Below are 22,726 nucleotides of genomic sequence, written 5' to 3'. Positions count from 1 at the left end.
ATTTGAAACTTCCCAGTATGGTCCTGAAACGATAATAAAGATTCCCTACATCAGTTTCTAGGTATGTCTTTCAAATTTGAACCCATAAGCTAAGCAACAGAATCAGTAAATATACATGTGAATATATATATATATATATATATATATATATATATATATATATATATATATATATATATATATATATATATATATATATATATATATATATATATATATATATATATATATATATGCAATATATTATATTATAAAGCTTTTACAAGAAACAAAAGTCACTCATCCGTCAATCATTTCACATAAAAAGCATTTGATCCCTCACTTCCCCAGTGAATAAAAAGATGAACACTGCGTTTTTACTTATACATATCCCATTAAAATTCAATCACAATTGCAAATAGTATGTGCTCAATTCTTATTCCTATCAGTTTTTTTGTTTTTTCGAGCGCCAATCGCAAAAGCTGAAAAAAGGGGAGGTTGGATTTGCGAACGCGTGCTAAATTTTTCATGGACACGAGTGCATAATTCTTTTTTGTTGGACTGTAGAAAAGTGTTTTGCATATTGACAATCTGGTAACGTTTTGCTTCCTACAAAAGGGGCATGAGCCATTCAAATAAATTACAAAACTATTATGCTAATGCACTCCTCCTCATACGCCATTCCTTTGCCGTAGCTAGAATGATCAGGATTAAACATATTCCCTACAAGGACAAATTTTTTATACGTGCACTAGTTCCAAATTTCTTAGGACGAAATGAGATTTGTCCAGGAGGGAGAGCATAGTATGGTATGATGATTCAAAGAACGTATTTTAAAGTCAAAAAAGAAAATACAAATAAAAGATCTAAAGTCAAACTGACCAACTATGACAAAAACAAAGAAATCAATACAAAGATGACAAATACCTTGTTGTACACTGAAGACGCCTTGTTGTATACGGCCGAAATATTCGTTTGATTTTTTTGTTCTCTTCGTTTTCATTTACTGACCAAACACCAGTTTGTCATCTTTATATTCATTTCTCTGTTTTTTAAAATATAGATGAGAGTACATTTGAAGCTTAACAGATTTTCTTATTGTTACTTGAAAAAAGGGGCGGGACATAAGCTTATTTTTTGTCATTATCATCCACACATACCCACAACATAAATACAATTTGAGTCTCTTTTCTTAATCCTAATGAGTGGTGAGGAATGAACGGGATTGGCCAGCATCAAATAAAAAAAATATGGTACCCTAAAGTTTACCAAGATACGCAATGCGAGGCGGCGCACAGTTTCACAAATCGCGTACACCGGGTGGCCTGTACCAAGCATGACGAAAACTGTACAAAGAATGGCAGAAACAGCGTCAAGCGTGACGAAACTATGCGCCACACGTGGCGTTGTGAGGTATACACTAGGTGGTGGGAAGTGGGGATCTTGAGTGAAGGATGACAGTGAAGATAGTCGGTTGGTAAAATATTATAATGGCCGAAGAGCCAATAACTTCCCTGCAGAAAGATGGAAGGAGAGGAGAGATTTATTCAAACCTATCTTCATGGCAATGTTTTAAATCAAGCCTTATCAATATTTTATACTGTGGTGTAGATCAATAAATCCAAGACCTAGCTTATTGTAGAGCACGTATAGTAATGGAGTTCAATTTAAGTGAATATGAAATAAGTGTACCGTTTGCTTTAACCATCCCTTTAACCAATGCTTTAACCATTTAACCATAATTAGAAATAATAGAGTTCCAACTATTATAAAGAGGTTTTTATCCCGCACAATGAGACTTAACTTTAGTCAGTGTTTATATTTTGTTTTCGGTAGTGTGTATTTTTTTTTAATATTATCCAAGGCCTAGCGGCTATGCTGTTAAAAAATGGGTCAACAGTATCGACAATGAATCTCTATAAAAATATCGAGTTTTGACGAAGGATGAAGAAGGTTGGAATAGAGAAAGAACTTGATAGGAATTATGGATCGCATCATTCAAGGCCATAGATATCTGTTGAAAAATTATTATCGTTACTTTCATTTAAGGGAATGGTAGCATTTGCAGTACAAACCTTAAATCGAATTTATTGAGAAAATAACAGTACAACTGACCAACATTTGAAAAAGCATTCGCTTTGCAAACAATCTAATCAAAAAGTATGCAAACTCGATAGTAAAAAAACATCAGCAAGGATATAACGAAATTACAAAATAGCTTGACGGTAGACACGTATAATCTTTAGCTCATAAATAGCAAATTAAAAAAAAAAAGCTCTTGAATCAGAATAATCCAGTTTATTTGAACCTGGATGTTTAAGCATATCAAAAACAATTCCCAAGTATTATCGGTCTAAGGCTAATCATCTTTATTTGTGGCCAATGCTATTTTCCCTTTGCTAGAAAATTGGAGATAACTGCAGCATATATATATATATATATATATATATATATATATATATATATATATATATATTGATGAATCCCGAGTTAGAAATGAAATTATTGTTGGTTTCACTTTTTCTATATATTTGCTATTTTTTGTGGAAAAAAGAAATCAAGTTATTTTAGTTTGTTGAATAAAAAATTAGCAGATGGGAAATAGAAGCAGATATTTTTCAGTCGATTCTGCCAGTATTAAAAAAAAAATGTTGGTTACAATTTTTTTTTTTTTTTTAGGTGTAAAAAAATCATTTTATTGCCGTAAGGCATAAAATCTGCTCCAAAGGCTAGAATTTTGGACAGTATGTAGATTTTATAATCTACAACGATTACAGCAAGTGATTTTTTGATGTCTACCACAAACTAAATTAAATACAAAAGCAAAAAATACAAATTAAGAAATTTCAGATTTTTACTTTATTTTCCCACTGTTTCCCGCTTGGTGGCTCTATCTCGTCAGCCAATAGGAAGAAAGCCCGCAATTTTGATTGGACTATATTCTGTACATCATTATGACTTTCCGATAGAAACTGTCAACAAGACATTTGAGCTATGAGGAGGAAAAATATAAACAGAAGGTGGCTGAATTTAAAATACCGGTAAGTAAATATTACATATACTAAGTTCATTCCATCCAGTCCAGAAGCTTTTAAAGTTGCTTCCGATGAGTTCTGGTTTTGCATCCACTTCAATCTGAAATTTATGGGAAAAAACTTTATATATATATATATATATATATATATATATATATATATATACAAAATGGTTAGGCGACAAATTAGCATTAGACTTCCTAGGCAAGTACAATGTAATTTTGTGGAGGAGGACGCAGAAAAAGCCTACGAGCTCTACATAAACAATAGAAATTTCTTTATTTCTGGTGAAAGGATTTTCATGATTTGGAGGAAGATTAACTACTTGCCTCCAGAATATGCAATATCTATATATATATACAAAAATAAGTTGTCTGTGTGTCGAATGACGTCATGTTTGTGTGTCGACTGACGTCATGTTTGTCGACTGACGAAATTACAGACCGGGACATCGGGACACAAATGACGACCGGGACACCGGGACATCTTCTATATAAAAACAAGTTGTCTGTGTGTGTGTGTGTGTGTCGAGTGACGTCACGTTTGTGTGTCGAGTGACGTCATGTTTGTGTGTCGACTGACGTCATGTTTGTCGACTGACGTCATTATAAGGATAGAGCTGTATGCGTCATGAAGTTGTTTGTCGACTGACGTCATGTTTGTCAACTGATGAAATTACATACCGGGACACAGGGACACAAATGACGACCGGGACACAGGGAATATAAATGACGTCCGGGAAACTCAAAGAGAAATTACAGACTGGGACACCCGGACACAAATCACGACCGGGACACAGGGAATATAAATGACGACCGGGGTACAGGGACACAACTACAACGGGGACGCCGGGGGCACAGGCGGGATATATAAATGACGACCGGGACACAGGGATTGTTCGAATAGAAATTACAGACCGGGACACCGGGACATAAATGACGACCAGGACACCGGGACACAGGGAATATAAATGACGACCGGGACACTCAAAGAGAAATTACAAACTGGGACACCGGGACACAAATGACGACCGGGACACAGGGAATATAAATGACGACCGGGACACAGGGACACATCATTAGAATAATGAGGTATAGATCTGAATACGGATTGTTTTTCCCATGGACAATTATATGTTGCATGTTCAAGAGTCCGTAAACCTGACAATCTATTTATATGCACAGACAATGGGACAGCGAAGAATGTTGTATAGTCGCTTGTTTTACGTAGTTAAAAACATATATATATATATATATATATATATATATATATATATATATATATATATATATATATATATATATATATATATATATATATATATATATATATATATATATATCTATTCACAGGTGGGACACAGGGACACAACTACAATGGCGCGTAACTAATATGGCGCGTAACGACTTACGCGCGCGGGGGGGGCTTGGGGTGGGTGCGCGAAGCGCCTCCCCAACAGCTAGTAGGGAATATAAATGACGACCGGGATATTCAAAGAGAAAGCGACCGGGACACAAGGAATGTTCGATTAGCAATCACCATCAATAAGGCACCGGGACACAAATGACGACCGGGACACAGGGAATATAAATGACGACCAGGAAACTCAAAGAGAAATTACATACCGGGACACCGGAACACAAATAACGACCGAGACAAAAATGACGACCGGGACACCGGGAATATAAATGACGACCGCGACACTCAAAGTGAAATTACAGACTGGGACACCGGGACACAAATGACGACCGGGACACAGGGAAACAACAACGACGGGGACGCCGGGGGCACAGGGGGATATATAAATGACGACGAGGACACAGAGAATGTTGGATTAGCAATCACCATCAACAAAGCTCAAGGGCAATCATTAGAATAATGAGGTATAGATCTGAATACAGATTGTTTTTCCCATGGACAATTATATGTTGCATGTTTAAGAGTCGGTAAACCTGACAATCTATTTATATGCACAGACAATAGGACAGCCAAGAATGTTGTATATTCGCAAGTTTTACGTAGTTATATATATATATATATATATATATATATATATATATATATATATATATATATATATATTCACAGGTGGGACACAGGGACACAACTACAATGGCGCGTAACGACTTACGCGCGCGGGGGAGCTTGGGGGGCGCAAAGCGCCCCCACGAACTAGGTGTTTGGGTGGCGCGAAGCGCCACCCCAACAGCTAGTATCCAATAAAGGAGGCGGGCATGCTTGAGTCTTTTGGCGGGAGGGAGAGGGGCCTTTGTAGTGCCTGGTTTCCAGCTTACAGACCTATAAAGCTATTAAGACATCCCAGGATCTTGACACTTGAGTTCTGGTACATAATGATAAGCAATAAGTTTTACTTCGGCTTTTGTATAGTAATTTCTATACGGAACAAAAATATGTATCCCTGAGCTATTCCTGAGATTTGTAAAGTTAATTTTTCGGCCAACCGCCTAGGGCTATACGGAAAGTAGGTCGTCCGCGGTTGGAGTGGAATGATGTCATAAAGAAAGCTTTAAGGGAAATGGGAACTTCCAGAGAAAGTGTAAAAAGGGGAGCTATGAATAGAATAAGATGGATTGGGAGGGTGTGTAGCTGTGTTGGCCTCAGGTGGCTTGGTGCTGTGGTGAGTTGTTAGTAGTAGTAGTAGTGCTTCCAATACATCGATAATTACTTCTCTTATGTGTATATATGTTATGAATGATAGGTTTACCAACCAGCATTCCTTTTTATGTTTTTTTTAGGAAAGTGGAGCTTGGAGGAAAAAAAGATGATTTTTCAACCTCATCTGAAATTGCAAAAGAACTTTCAGTAAATCCTAAAATAAATGAAGCAGAAAATTTTGGAAGTGGTGGTGGTTCTTCTGGTATCGATGAGTCAGCAACTTTTTACCGATATTGACTTATCTAGAATTCCAGGTGGAAACTGCATTGAAAATCTAAGACATTTCCTCAGTGAAGTGGCTTCTGCATTTACAAACAATATCGGTTGCAGACAATCACATGAAAAACTGATAATAAAACAATTAGAAAAGAAAGGCCCACAAACTGAACTGAAATATAAAAAGTGTAACTGGGAAAAGAGGATTAAAAAGGAACCAGAATATCCAGTAACTAGTGTAAAAGAATATCTATCAAGCTGTACAGGCCAGAAACAGATTACTTTCTAAAAAAAAAAAAGACTCAATTTTAAAAGGTTGCTTGAATTTGAAGGCTATCTGGGGAGCCAAGGGCAGTGGAGGTGGATATTCTTCACTGTGTGAATTCTTCGGAATGCTTGGAGGGAAGCCAATGTCGCAAGTAGTTTATTCCCATATTGAAAGACAGCTGGGTAATGTTTGGATGAATAGTTTGTCGAAAATTTTGCTAGAAAATGGACGAGAGGCCTTACAATTAGCCATTCCTGAAGATAGGTATAAAGGGGACTCGTTCTAGTAAAGAGATGCATGTATTACAATTTTTATAGTTTATTGGTGACTATTATTCAAGTGTTTTTTGTAAGCTAAAAAAGTGTGTTTATTAGGGTTTAAACATACGGATAGATGAATGTGCCAATCACGTTACAAAGAAATATACAACGCATCTAAATAACTTGTGCAAAAATAAGAAAGATTTGTATGCCAAATTTCTTCCCAGAGGATTTATCCAGCAACTGATCAAAAATTTAAGGGGTTGGATAAAAAATAAGTACTGTTGTATATGTTTTTCTTCTACAAACTCTGAAGTAAGTCCTAAAGATCATTTCTAAAGAGTCCTAAAGTAAGTCCTAAAGATGATTGGACCCGAAGAATCGGGTCCAATTCAATAGCCGTTTTTCCGCTTTATCTGGCTCTGTTTACTTGCTCATGTGAAGGTCGTTTGTCAAACGAAAAAAATCATAGAGAAGAGATTATAGGTAATTTGCTGTCGCTGTTGCATTTTAATGGGAACATTTATGAGAGATGAGAGTCTTTAGACTTTTGGTGTCAAATCGCGCACTTTTCCTTATACTTACTTTCTTTTCTTATATTTCATCACAAATTGTCTTAACTTTTAGTGTTTATATATCCATATGACTCCGAGAGGTTGTATTTCCTCAAAAATGCGTTTATTAGTATACTTATGCATTGATTTATTCGTTTGCGAACATGCCCTATGTTGTAAAGGTATCTAATAAATTAGTTTTATTAATTTAATTCTGTTTGTATGCTAATTCTTTTTCGTAGTAAATGTATTTATGGAAAGGCGGATTAGTCTTCTAAGTTACTTTGCACAATTATACTGAGGAGCGCAAAAACACATATACGCAAACACAGGCAAAAGTCAACACACAAACACACACACACACATCGAATTACCAATTATATGCTTTTCATATGACGCAAGCTGTATAAGAATCATCTTAGCAGGAATCTATTCGGGGGAGGGTGGTAAATCACAAAAAAGCTAAAAATCTAAAATAAAAACCTTAAATACAATTAGAAAATTCGTGAGCATTATAGATGGAATTATTTATTCCTTAAATGGAATAGCCGTACATTTGCAGTTTAGATCCTTCCGAGGAGGGGGGGGGGTGCCTGGTTTGAACCTCCTCCCCCTTTAAATTTTTATCTGAATCGTACAATACGCGTACAAATACACGTAAACAAAATTTTTGCACACAAAAACCTTAATAATCACTAATCTTTTTTGTAGCCCCCTTGATATTTTTTGTAAATCCCCACACACCCCGAATAAAATCCTATATACATTTTGGGTGAAAGTATTCAAATTAACGGCTAAATTTGTGTAAATTCAAATCAAATATCCTTAGGCCTAATCGGTAACCAGCGAATCAGGCCCGGGATACTTGAAAATTACCATAAATTTTATTCACCCCTTATTTAATTCAAACATTAGTTCCTCGCCTAACAGATGGCTTCGAAAACTCAACGGATTTCCGCCTTTTTTTTTGAAAACATCTTTTTTCCCCGATCTTAATTTGTTCCCAGAAACTGATAGTTGTCTAGTCTAGACAACCCGGATATTTTATAAAACAATGTTTCAGATTTTTGCAGAGAAATCAGAAATTGGGCAAATCCCCCTTTCTAGGGCTATAATGAGAGAAAGGTCGAGATGGCTAGGACATGTTCTATAGACGAAGGATGACAGATTGCTCAATATATTCCTTGTTGGGCAACCGTCTAAGGCCAAACGAAAAGCAGGTCGTTCCAGAACAGTGTGGGAGGATGTCTTATTGAAAGATTTAAGGGAAATGGAAACTTTCCAGGGAGGGTGTCAAGAGGCAGGATTTGAATAGATTAGGGTGGAGGAGGAGCGCAGCTGTGTTGGCCTCAGGTGCCTTGGTGTTGCAGTGAGTAGTTAACAATAGTACCATAAAAAAGTAAACAGAAATAAAACAAAAGAAATAGTAAAAAAAATGAGGAGTTTAATATCTTAAACATTGTTTCAGCACCAGCAATAGGACTGTCAACATGTCAACAGTCTTGACAGCTATCGTTTTTCGTTAAATAATAACCCGTTGCGTCAATAGTGGCATAATATAAATTCTTTTGAGATGAACTTAAAGTAAGCTAAATTCTTCCTGGAGGAGGGAGGCGGATGGGGAAGTTTAAGGTCTTCAGTCAGGTCTTAGCTTTGCACTCACTTTTGACAATTGTTCTAAGGGGATAAAGGATTATCTAGGGACACCCACCGTTACCTCACCTCGCTAACCCCATGTTGCTCAAAAACTGAAGAAACGTTCACGACCTAATACTTGTCATCATCAATATTGATGATAACCTTTAATATGGGCTGAAGTTGGCACCGTGTAGTACATATTTCAGTCTTGCTTTCAGGCAGTGCCCCTCAACCACAGAGCCCCTGTGCATTGCACCTCTGATTGGGATTAATCTGCGATATCATCAAGAAAAACCTGCACACAGAATGGGGGGAGGAGAAAACGGTCCAGTAATAACTAAATGCACTTTATAATACAGAAGATTCACATATTTTGTTATCAATAGAAAAAATTTAAGAATGAGACTAAATTGAATCCCCACCGCTCCTCCAAGATTCGAGACTGTCAGTGTCCAAGTAATAGAACATACGATATCAAAGCCAACAAAGCCAGATTGACTAAAAAAAGACGATATTTCTCCTTTGTATTATTTCTATCATTGATATTCAATTCTTGCCGGGTAACCTTTCCAGCCCCGGGGCACTATATATTTCTCAACGGCATCGTATTTCAATTATGAAGAAGCCATTCCTCCAGGATAGCCAAAAGGAAAAAAAAATATGCCTCTGACATGGGCTTGACCAACGTATACCCAGGGGCAAGGGCCCTAGTTATGGTATAGAGCCATCTTTCACTGATATATTTTACATGTCAGGGGTCTTCCCATCTTTGATCATTACTGTTTGTCTTTTGTTCGTAGCTGTTCGAAGTGTATTTTTGTTTCTCTTGTTTCCTTTTGTTTTTCTTGTTTTTACTCCGTCTTTTTCGTGCATGCTCATTTATTTATTTTATTTACTTGTTTACAAGTTGGTTATAGATAAAATGAATGAATGAATAAATTTTAGCTGAAAATATGAACTTTGTTCCACCTTTTTAAAACCAAAATCTTACAAATTTAGATCTGCACCAATAGAGGTAAAAATTGAGGCCATGGCTCCTCTACTCCCACCCCTCAACTTTTAGCAGAAAGGTAAACATGCCGTACTTTCTTTAAACCAGAGCTATGTAAGGATTGTATATGCTAAGGTTTTCTTCTTTATCATGCCAATTGTCCAGTAGACTCCACTAACTTTTTATAATCATCACTTGATTTTTTTTTTTTTTACATAAGAATACTGAGATAAACGCTGTGAAAGGGCCTGATTGAACAAACCATTAAATGGATATTTTACCCTTTTCCAGTACTTTCGGCTTCTTGTTGCATAACTTCAAGTATTTTCTTACAGGCATTAGTGCAATTTTCTGGGTTCCCGTAAATTGTAATGGCCTTTTCTAAAGATCCGATGTTCTCTTTCCGGTGTACATCAACCCTAGAAACAAAAACAAAACAAAAAAGATTAAACATGAATAATATCATCTTTTTACTCATAACCCACTATGAACACAATGGTTGCAGCGATAACTGCAATCTAATAAAGAACGAACCACGGTCGATAGTAACCAAAAACTTAAAAACGTGTTTAACTGTGTATCGAGACAAAAGATGCCATTTGTAGCTGATTCAGGAATGGTAACTATTTATCTCGATTAGTCTTTAACAGTAAAATCATAGGTCGAGGCATCAGGCTACAGAACGAATGAACTAAAACGTAGGAGAGAAAAGAGTTGACACCAGAGAAGCCTAACGTACATGAAAGATTATATACTAATCAAATTGTATGCTTCAATTTTCAATTGTAATATTAATATCAAAATGTTTATGCTAGAGTATATGTAAACCATTGTCTTTTCACCGGATTTCTAGTAAGTGCTAAATACCATTGAAGATTAATCCTAAATTAGTTTAAATGAAATTTTCTATTTAGACTATTCTTTAAGACAATCCTGCAGTTCTTGCACGATAGGACAGGATAAAGATCCTCCTGAGCCATTGCTGGCGCATAGGGCGTCGATTCGACGTTTCAGTTGCTGTGTGTTTTTTTTTACAAGGACAAGAAGCAAGCTTGTCTCCCAACCTTGCTGCAGCGGGGATCGAACCTGGGTGCTCCGTATTGCCAAGCAGAGTATCAATCCACTGTGCTACATCAGGTTAAAAAAGTACAGCCCTCGCACAGAAAGAACAAAATATTTAAATCATTTGACTCATTAGTCTCATATCTATCAATTCACCGAGCCAGAATTATTATATTAATTATACTTTTTCTTGGGAGATTCTTAACTTACTTAGAAATAGGGAGATGGTCCCGATTTCCAACCTATTTTCAATACAAGAAAATAAACACAAAGTTTTATTAATGTATTTCAGCAGATAAATATAGTTGAACGTCAGCTATCAAAATTGTCATTTTGCGTTTATACATGGAAAGCCGTAGGAGAGCGGAAAAATAACATACTAAAATTACACTGGGAACACGAACCTAACAATTTAGGCAGTTTCTGCATGACTTGACAGTCTTGTCGATAGAAGGGAGTGTAAAGAAAAAAGAAAGCTGCTGAGCAGTCAACAACAAAAAATTCGACGAGTATTCTTTGCTCTTTAAATGCGATATGTCTAATGACATTCAACGATACCAGACCTGCTCCGCCCTCCCTAGGATTTCAAAATTGTCACAGAGTAGTAGGAAATCATATCCTCTGTTTCTGAAGGAGCCTTATAGTCGGTGTACTGCTATAGCCCAATCCTACTCTCCAAGCTAGAAGATACATCTCAAAAACTTGAGAACAAGTTGGCAATGAGTCATCTTAGTACTGAGTATTCAGGTGAACGGAATACACCCACAGTTATAGACTTTGATGTTAGTAGTGGGTCGTTTCCGAGCCCGATAGAGCTTTTTTACAGAGCAATAAGACCAATCTAATTGTCAAAATGTCTAAGAAAAAGGAATTAGTCTAGGTGCACATAGGTCAGACCCTTAAGGGGTGGGACAGAGGTCTCAAGATATTTCCTGCGGGGGGGGGGGGGCTGCTGTTTTAAGCCTTTTCTTTCTCAGTTTTCACAGGTGGAGTCTTCGGATGAACCTTAGTAAAAACCCCTTCTCCACGTACAGGTATGAAAGCATGATGTATTCATTAACTTGATAGGACAGCATTGATGAACACTACTGATGATGATTCTAGTAATCACTGCACACAGAAGTCATTTGAAAAAGAGCCTATGGCATACACTTTGTCATATAGACTCCCCTGAAATTTCTTATGCATTGGATAAATTTCTGACTGTAATCCAAACTCGCTGTATGATTGGTCCGCACTGAGCATGACTACACTGACACTGACCTGAGAGCGGTTTCTTTCGGTAAAAGTTGAAACTTCTAGTGCCCTTTTAAAGGGCCCAAAGGAATTAGAAGTTAATCATGCTTAAGATAAATTAAATGAATTGTTTGTTCATCTACATTATAAGTATATGCTATTAGTTCCTTGTTGGCCTAACATTAAACAAATTCAGGCCACATTTAGCGCTCTCTCATTCCTGAACATCAGAAAGCATGAATCATCAAATTGTACAACTCTAAATAACACTCAATTCCCTTTTGAATAATATTTTTCGCAGATCATACTAGCCCTTGGATAAGATCGATAGGCCTATATAGTAGGCAGGCCTAGGGGACTGTAAGTGTTTTCGGGGACATTGTTGGTAAAGAAGCGATCAATACAATTCAGAGAAAACAGCCGGATAGCAACACGAGTCCCGCCCAAATAAGAAATATATACATAGGCTTCTCTCATCGGCAGAAATCCAATAAATTTCCATCAAGAAATACGAAACCACCGGAATAATACTAAGGTAAAAAGCTTATGAAAAAGACACATGTGTAACTTGTCAAACTGAGAAAGAATTTTGGGTAGACAGGTTACACAGAATCACTGTAACCACGAACATTAAAGCATACATCAAAGTGAAATGGAAATATATATTAACAGCTAAAACTTTTAATAAAGACAGTGAAAAAAAACTTACGTTTTTTAAACAGTAAAGTTGAATTTGTTTAGTTGAAAGGTTTATGGTGCCGATTTGGATGTGCTGTTTGTAATTACTTGTTCTATAATTTATTTAATCCTATATTATTTTTAATGTAATTTTGCCACCCGCTTGGACAAGTTTTTTTTTTTTTACTTCTCGGGGTGGCTGTTACGAATACTCATGTACTTTTTCAGGTGAATCTGACTTTTCAGAAAATGTTGAATTCCTTTATCAATATCTTCGAATTTTAAGGGATCCCAAGTAACTGGCCCTTAATAAAAAGCACTTGAATTTAAATGCTTTTCTTAGAAAGTAAGTTAATACAATTATCAGACCATGAAAGACTAACCGTGTTCTGAGCACCTAAATGGGTTTATATTGACCCTAACAGGTCTAGAAGATTTAGTGTTTTAACTTAATTTAAAAAGGGGACAAAATACGAGCTGTCTTCTTATGGCACACAATTTGAGGCTAAGCGTCCTCAAAATTCTGATATTTTTTTGTCTCCAACAATATTCTCTTTTTCTGTCCAATGAAATAACGCATTAGCAAAGTGCCTTACGCATAATCAACCTAAATGGGACTCTTTTTTTTATGCATACTCAACTAATTTTTCAATTTGTTTGTGGATTCTGACTTGAGTCAATCTCATTTGGACTGACAAAAAAAAAAATGCATGAACGTTATAAAATACTTCAAAGCATTTTTCATTGAAGGTTATGCCTCTTAGGAGTGACTCAGGATTTTGACCTCTCCCTCCCCAAATACAGGCCCTGAGAAAAGACAGGAGGTACGACCAGAGGCAGAGTTTCACATATACCACGGGTTAATAGTCCACAAGCGTTTATCATCACTTACTGAATTTCATAATATAGTAACGTCTCATATTCAACTTAACTTGGCGCCGATGAACATCCCATAAAATTGTTTACAGTCTTTTCTCCTTAAATGCTTACTTTACAAATTATCTATGCCAATTTCATCAAAGAGTTAAGATTTTCATCAAAGGCTATAATAAAACAAAGGTTGAGATGGCTAGGCCACGTTCTGCGGATAAAGGATGGCAGATTGCCAAAGATTGTCCTTTTTGGCCAACCGTCTGGGGCTACACAGAAGGAAGTCGTCCTCGTCTGGGCTGGGAGGCTGTCATAGATAAAGATTTCAAGGAAATGGGAACTTCCTGGGAGGGTGTAAAGAGGGAGGCCTTGAGTAGATTAGGTTAGAGGAGGAGCATGCGTAGCTGTGCTGGCATCAGGCGGCTTGGTGCTGCAGTGAGTTATTAGTAGTAGTAGTAGTTTAAAACACATTTAAAAATAGACTTGATGGACAAAATAAATTAAACTTCTGAACCAACGAAAATTAAACTTAGATTAGCATTCACCTGATTTTAATATAAAATTGTCTTCCTAAATGCTATGATAGTGTACAGCTAGTAAAAAGCAAAACCACGACCCAGATTGAGCTAGATTTGAAAGTTGATGTATGGGAAAGGTGAGCGGTCCAACATATTCTACTTGTCATACTGACCCCAAATATGCGGCACTAACAGCGGGTTGGAATTTTCAAAGACCATACTGTTTTTCCATGACATACAAACAAACAAAAGTTCAATAGAGACAAATCTTTTACTAGACAGTAAAACAACTCCAAAAATCTATCGATGTTTCTAGAGATTTTGTTGTTGTCTCACAATAACAAATTTCCTAGAGATTTTGTTGTCACGACAATTTTTAATCCTCAGCATCTGAGAAATATCTAACATTCAAGTTGTATCACGCTGGCTTAATTAAGCTAATTAAACCATCACGCTGGCTTAATTAGTGGCCTACATACAGACTTTGTTAGACCTAAAACAGAGTTGGGAGCTATTACTGATTACCTCAAATCCAAGATAAGCATGGCTAATGTCCAGTATGTCCAAGGCATGCCTTGTAAATCGCAAACATATCAAAACATTCACCAGACGATGAAAGCCGGAGGAACGATAACATACCAATTCCAGCTCAAGGAAAGAATAACGTGGTCACTCTTTGAAGAGGTCATTCATAGAATTTGAAGATAAGTTTAACCCCTCGTTCTGCAACCTTAATACGATTGATTTTTTAATTTTTGGTATTCAATAGCTAATTACAATTACTGAATTGCATTTAAAAGCACTTATTTAAACCTATTGCAACTAATTATTCGTTTATTTTGCTTCAAAGCTCAATGACCTGCAATTCACTTTTTTGCATACTAACAATTTCCGTTACTAATATTATACTTATTAAAAAGAAAGATAGAACATGGCAACGAACAATACTACCAAATATCATATAAAATTACATCTTATCAATATTAAGAGATTTAAATAAAACTATTACTCAACGGACATAAAACTAGAGAAGCTTGATAAAATTAAAAACATTTTTAATACGCTAGGAAAGTTTTCTAGTGCAGATTTGTATTACCAGGCTTAAAAATTAATCGAAATTCTTAATGCCTATAATTTTTGTACGACTTCGTTTTTGAAATTTTGATTGAGGCTCTGTAAAATCAAAATTTAACATTTTTATTACAAGTTCTTTGTTTTATAAAAGAAAAATGCAAGACATCCAGATTTCAAAAAAAAAAAATCAAACTTTAAAAACTATTGCTCACAGCTAAACTATATATGATGGGAAAATAGAAATTGCTTTTCGAATCCAGGGCGAGAGATTACACACAAGGCAATCGACTTAGCAAGGAAATCAAAGAAGAGAGTATCCTCGAATATCGAGGGTCCTTTCATCGGTATGAATATTTAGAAATGTTACTTGTATAATATACCCCATACCTAATATTCTTCTAATATATTTCTCTGGCGCTCAATCCTAATCAACTATACCAAAGTAAGATAGAAATATAATACTTTCGAGACAAATTTGGGGTAAGTATTTACACATTAGGGCGGAGGGCGTAAAGTATAGTGGGTCTGCATGCCTATGTGTTCAGGTACAATTATTCCGCATATTATATAGTAAGAATTGTTTTCTAACTTCAAACTGTCTAAACACTTTAACCCCGCCCCCTAATGTACAAATATATAGCCCAAATCTAGGCTATATTTCTCATCTATTCTGTAACTTCTCTGTGTCTTGTCTCACGCTAAGCTGAAAAAAAAGGTTCTATAATACGTCAATGAATGAACAACTTAAGCGGTAGGGGGTTTATCACACAAATACCTTAGAAATTATTAAGTCAAAGACAAAACACTGGTAGTGGTGTCATTTATGACAAAACAGAGCACAATACAAACACAGAAGGCCATCTTCAAGCAGTATCAATTTGTTGACTGGCTTTACGCAATAGGCGTGGCCTAATTTTGAAAATACGGCATTAACAAAAGCATTCTTTTAGGCTTATAGCATTAATTCTGGCAAGGATCCCGTGTTTATAGGCAAAGACTGGAAGGATACCGGTTTTATTTCCGTTAGAAATTTCCAAGTTTCCCACAGAAATTCTCATAGAAACACGCCTATGATTTCTAAAGAATTTTCACATAGTTTGCCGTGTGTAAAAGATCACACAACAAAACAAGATTTTATCCAAGTTCCGATCTCCTATTAGGGAAGTCAGTTTGGATTTAGTAGTATCAAATATTTTAGAAAAAAACAAGTGTCCAAAATAGTAAAGATGTTTCCAAAACAACACGTTACCTTAATTCTTTCATAATGACACTTTTTTTATTTTTATTTAGTAGCTTAAAGCGACAAAGGTGATAATAATAAAAAAAAAAAAAAAAAAAAAAAAAAGGGTGAACACTACATCCGGCATAAGTTCTGGAGTCATAACGTTTTAGCGAAACAAACTTTTATGCATCTAGCAAGGCATCCAGGCAAGGTCTATCCAAGATTTTTTGTTCGGGGGGAGGAGTACAAAGAAATATACTTGTATCTTAGCCAGTACACACTCGGGAATTTAGGTCTGCAGATCAGAAAATAACCGGTTTATACCAGGGTGAGTATTCGAAGTAGCCTAAATTAGCTTAGGCTCAGTTGAAATCTACGTTTTAGGTATACTTTTATCAAATATTCTAAAATATGCTTTCTGTGCCCCCCTCCCACCATAATTCTTTGTTGTGGTTTCCATAATTTTGTTAGTAAAGTATTGTATTTTCATTATATTTTGCTATATTTCATCATGATTAACCTAGCTTCACTTCTCGAGTGTGTATTGGCTAAGACACAAGTACTCAAAACATAAAACCCGGCCATCTGGTTCTTGGATGTCACGATAATAAAGTTTACTTTGGAGGTTGCACTATTTGAAAATATTTTTTTTTAACTTAGCCTTTGAGCATACGTCACGAACACCTTTGTGGAAAAATGTTTCTTTACTAAGAAGCACCGGCGCCAACTTCTTAAGTCATCGAGTTTTTAATTCCGAAAATAATATTATTTTTTGCTAATTTCGTCTATATTTCTCATGAGCCTTGATGAAGCTGATACTAAATAAAAAAAAACAAGTTTTTTTTCTAAAAGAAAGTGGACAGCAGCACTGTAACTTGAAATGAACTGAAATTATTCTGTATTTGAAGGATATCCGCCCTTCCCCTCAACAATACGTACGCTAAAGTTTTGCTAGAATAAACACATTTTTGGGAGTAGCAAATAAAGCCAGATGGTAGTTACCTGTGTTTTGTTACCAATTAGGTACTTGTATGATATACCCCCAACCGCACAAGTTGTTCGCTTGTTTCTTTCAACTTAGCGTGAGAAAAGACGAAGTGAAGCGACAGAAAAGATTGGAAATAAGTTGAGTTATTTATTTGCACATTAGGGGGGGGGGGTATAAAGTATTTGGAAAGTATTCTCACAACATATTTTGCAGGCAGGCCCGCTGTACTTTAACCCAACCCCTCCCCTAACGTGCAAATATATAGCCCAAATTTGTTTCTAAAGTATTATATTTTTATCATACTTAGGACCATTTTAATCGGATTAACCTAACTTCACTTCTTGAGCGGTAGGGGATAGGCCTATATCATACAAGTACCACCAATCACTTTTCAAAACATTTGAATAGAAAATTTTATTGGCAAATATGCATCAAAAAGCCGTTTCTTGAGAGTTTATGAAAAATGCTTTTTGTCCCATTTCCATTGCCCTTCTGTTAGAACATTCGTTCTTGAAGTACTGCGGAAAGTAAGTCAAACTTTAATGTAAACAGAGGAAGGTCAAGAAGACTAAGTCGCTAAGGCTGGGAATAAGTGAAGATGAAAAGGTAACGTTGGGTAACGAAACGATTAATCAAGTGGACAGCTTAAACTAACCTTGGTAGTAGTATTAGTAAAGATGGTGGGAGCAGTGGAGATATTAAAAGTAGAATAGACAAGACTACGGGTGTTATTTCCCAGTTGAAGAAAAGTTTGAAAGAATAGGAAGATAAGTCTGCAAACCAAGATTAGAATATTGGAAGCTACAGTGATGACGGTGGTCAAATATTGTTCTGAGGCAAGGACGCTCCGAAAAACGGATGAAAATTTGTTAGATGTTTTCTAGAGAAATTGCCTACAGTTTGTTTTGGGTACCCGACCCACTGACCGTGTTTAAGACAGTAGGCTGTGCGAATAAGTGTAGTTCAATCCTGCTTTCTAGGGCTATAATGACAAAAAGGTTGAGATGACTAGGCGCGTTCTGCGAATAAAGGATGATAGATTGCCGAAGATTATCCTTTTCAGTCCACCGTCTAGGGCTATACGGAAAGCAGGTTTGTCCAAGGTTAGGGTGGGAGAAGGTAAAAGGACAGAGTTTGAATAGAATAGGATGGGGAGGAGCGTACGTACCTGTGTTGGTCTCAGGTGGCTTGGCGCTGCAGTGAGTTGTTATTGGTAGTAGTAGTATTTGTCATAAACATTCCTATATATACAATATTGCGTGTTTGTGTGTGTGCGTATATATATGGTTAGGCTACTCTCCTTATTGGGGGGTGTTTTCACCCGTTTTATGTGATTTGGGAGATCATATCAGACTTGTAAGCCTAACGAAGTAATTTCTGTGCGTTTTAAGTTTTGATGTCACTCCTTACTTTCAGTTGAAAAAACTTTTTTTTTTATTTATTTTCTGAACGTTTTTGAATCAATGCATGTTTTGATTTTGGCTCTCCGCAGAGGAATAATCAAAACGAAATTTGTCTATTTTTTTTTTTTTGGCTCAATGGCTTTCTCACAACTTTGATCGAATGATTTTGAGAAAAAAAGAGCGGGGGACGAAGCCTAGTTGCCCCCCAATTTTTTGGTTAATTAAAAAGGCAACTAGAACTTTTAATTTTTTACGAATCTTTTTACTGGTAAAAGATTTACGTAACTTATAAATTAGCTTACGTAAAGAACTTTTGTATTCTCATGTTTTTATTACATATATGAGGGGATTCGCCCCATCGTCAGTACCTCGCTCTTTACACTAAAGCTTAAATTTTATCCCAATTCATTAAGAATGACCCCCTGAATCACAAAAGCCGTAGAATAAGTAGTTGAAATTACCGAAAATACTTTAGCGTAAAGAGCGAGGTATTAGAAGGAGGTGAGCCCCTCATATGGGTAATAATGTCTGTTTGTTTTAAGTTTTATTGCTGTTCCTTACTTCCAGCTGAAAAAGCTTTTTCACTTTTATTTTTTAATTGTTTTTTTTTTAAATAATGCTAGTAAATCCTGCTCTCCCTTCATGGAAATTTTCTTCTCCCATTACAAATTCTCGAAGGAAAGTTCCCCCAGCATATCCCCCTCTTCTCAACCCCTCCCCCAAACCAAAAAAATCCTACTGAAAGCGCCTGTATACTTCCCAATAACCATTACTATATGTAAGCACAGGTCAAAGTTTGTAACTTGTTGCCCCTCCCACGGGGACTGTGGGGGAGTAAGTCGTCCCCAAAGACATAGTTATAAGGTTTTTCGACTACGCTGAATGAAATGGCTTTCTCAAAATTTTGATCCGTTGACTTTGGGAAAATAAGTAGCGTGGGAGGGGGCCTAGGTGCCCTCCAATTTTTTTGGTCACTTAAAAAGGGCACTAGAACTTTTCATTTCCGTTAGAATGAGCCCTCTTGCAACATTCTAGGACAACTGGGTCGATACGATCACCCCTGGGAAAAAAAAACAAACAAAAAAACAAAAAAACAAATAAACACGCATCCGTGATCTGCCTTCTGGCAAAAAATGCAAAATTCCACATTTTTGTAGATAGGAGCTCGAAACTTCTACAGTAGGGTTCTCTGATACGCTGAATCCGATGGTGTGATTTTCGTTAAGATTCTATGACTTTTAGGGGGCGTTTCCCCCTATTTTCTAAAATAACGCAAATTTTCTCAGGCTCGTAACTTTTGATGGGTAAGACTAAACTTGATGAAACTTATATATTTAAAACCAGCATTAAAATGCAATTCTTTTGATATAGCTATTGGTATCAAAATTCCATTTTTTAGAGTTTTGGTTACTATTGAGTCGGGTCGCTCCTTACTACAGTTCGTTACCACGAACTGTTTGACAACGAACTGTTCGGTCATGATTAGCAGCAATGACCACAGTCAAAATAGATTATCTACATGGATTGAACAAGTTCCTTTTCAAACAATTTGTGGTAAAGAATTGTGAGGACCGACTCGGCTCAATAGTATAACCAAAACCCTAAAATGGGATTTTTATATCAATAAATACATCAAACAAATTGGCCTAGTTTGCTGATTCCAAATATATAAGACTCATCAAGTTTAATTTTAGCGATCGAAGGCTACGAACCTGAGAAAAATTTGCCTGATTTCCAAAAAAGGGGAATACACCTTAAAAAGTTAAAGAAACTCATTGAAAACCCCACCATCAGGTTCAGCACATTATAGAACCCTATTATAGAAGTTTCATGCTGATATATACAAAAATGGGAAATTTTGCATTTTTGCGTGTTAATTCGTTTGTTTTTTTTTTTTTTTGGGGGGGGGGGGGGCGATCGTATCAAACTAATGGTCCTAGAGGGTCGGGAAATGTTGAATTTAAAGGAGATTAAAAGTCCTAAGGCCCTTTTTAAGTGACCAAAAAGATTTAAGGACCTCTAGCCCCCTCCCACGCCTCCTTTCCCCCAATCTCGTCCGATAAAAATGTTGAGATAGCCATTTTGTTCAACATACAATAACTTTATTTTTAGGGGTAACATGACCCCCACAACTCGTGGGGAAAGGCCTGTAATCTATTAAATTTGTCCATTGTTTGCGTACAATATTTGTTATTGGGAAGAATAAAGACGTTTCTGGGGGGATTGTGCTTGGGGTGGGTTTCCGCTGAAAGAATTTTCTTTTTGGAGGACAATTTCCGGGGTGAACTTTCCAGGGGAAATTTTACACTGGGAGGCAGGGGGATTTGAAAGTACTCCTATACAAAAGTCTTACTTCCTTTCTGCCAACTCAGTTTTGAGTGTGAAGATGTTATACGTGAAGACATTTTCAGCGAGTTTAAATTTCCGGGCAAAATTTCCGGAGAGATCGGGAAAACGATTAGAAAATAAGTCTTTTTCAAATGAAAGTATGCTAAGAAGATTTTTTCCGCAAGAGATTTTACAGAAAGGATGGAGGGGATTTTCTGCGAGGATGGAATTCCCCGGATGGAGTTTTACAGGGGGGAGTATTTTGAATGGGAGGAACTTTCCACAGATAGGTAACACTGATGTACTCTTTTTCTTGTTTAGTTTTTTCTTCGTCGCTAGTGGGGTGCTGGAACATCATAAAGAGCTGTTTTGAAAGTAAACTGCTATATCTGTGTGCTTTTTGAAAGTACCCAAAACATAACATTTAAATAAAATATAATTTTTGACAAAACCACATCTTCGTATACAAGATGATGTTATATTGAATACGATGTCATATTTGAGTGACTCTACTGCCTCATTCCCAGGGGTTCGGTACTCACTAGATCCAGCTAAGAAAAACTGTGTGTAATATATTAGTTTAAGCTCAGATAGTCTCTTTTAGTCTGGCGCTTGGTGGCTTGGTCAAAGGATATTTTCTTCCTTTAACGTCCATGTTTTACAAACTAAGAATCTTTGAAAAAAAAAACGCCGGCTTTTCTTAGAAACAACCAGTTTATCGTTAGCAGATATATCCTTACTAAAAAAACACTCGAGCTCGTCTGTTTAGCCCTAAGTTTTGTTTAAACAACAAAACATTATATACACTTTTTAGCCAGCTTCAGAAACCTTTTATTTTCAATATGATTGCAATCATGTCTAGCGCGCAATATCTGGTTTCGAACGAGGGTAGATGTCTCACAACACAAAAATTCAACCTCAGTTCAAAAAATTACACGCCGTCTTACAGCTGTAGTTACAATCGGAAATCGTTGACATACTTTAACGGCATACGGCAAACAAACACTTCCCCCAATCTAACAAACAGGATGTCCTTGCATCTTTCCAGGTGTGCAAGTTGCTTAAATTTTCACCCATGTGAATTACAGAGGTAACACTGACAACGCAGTAATTCAAAGAGGTGCGTAAAATTGCAAAACACAACTGCACCGGAGCATTAAAAATAGCCAAAATTTAAACCAACAACTGAACTGGTTTGGCTAGTTTGGCTATACACTAATAGACAGTTTAGTTCAGACCTTCAAGGGACAATAACAATGATTGATTTTGGCCTTAAACATTTCGTTGTCAAGTGACTGTTTCCACAAGCAAGAAAAAAACAAAAAACAACAACAACAACAACAACCATAAGTTGAAAAAAACAAAACAAAAAAAACAGGAGACTTCTATGGACCTTGAAAGCAAGATGAAATACAGGAAAATATAGTAGACATTTTCATCCCATGGACTTGAAAATCGCAAATGAATCATATCTACACAAAAGGTGATATTCGACCCCCCCCCCACGCCGTTCAGATGAAAATTGTCTTATGCTAACCAGAAAATTATGTGAAAAATTCTGATTGGATTAAACAGCGCTATCTAAATCTCGTTATTAGTCATGTGAGGGGCCTGAGAGGACTCCCATAAAGCTGAGAGAATGCGCGCGAAAAATTGTGCTTTTCTTTATGTTTTAGATCCCCCAGAAAAAATTCCGTTTGCTCTAGAAAAAAATGGATGCACACACTATG

The 22,726-nt window shown here is 36.4% G+C and overlaps 1 protein-coding gene across 1 annotated transcript in view; it reads right to left on the bottom strand.

Annotated features, from left to right (window-relative positions):
- Positions 1-22,726, bottom strand: part of LOC136028097 (insulin-like growth factor 2 mRNA-binding protein 3-B) — a 165,892-nt gene that overhangs the window by 25,577 nt on the left and 117,589 nt on the right. Inside the window, exon 5 of the mRNA XM_065705721.1 lies at positions 9,899-10,036. Within this exon, the coding sequence (XP_065561793.1) occupies positions 9,899-10,036 (138 nt within the window). The remainder of the gene's footprint in view (positions 1-9,898; positions 10,037-22,726) is intronic.

The sequence above is a fragment of the Artemia franciscana genome, chromosome 6, assembly GCF_032884065.1.
Source record: "Artemia franciscana chromosome 6, ASM3288406v1, whole genome shotgun sequence".
Lineage (NCBI taxonomy): Eukaryota > Metazoa > Arthropoda > Branchiopoda > Anostraca > Artemiidae > Artemia > Artemia franciscana.
The sequence above is the reverse complement of the archived record's forward strand: the minus strand, read 5'-3'. Positions and strand labels throughout refer to the sequence as shown.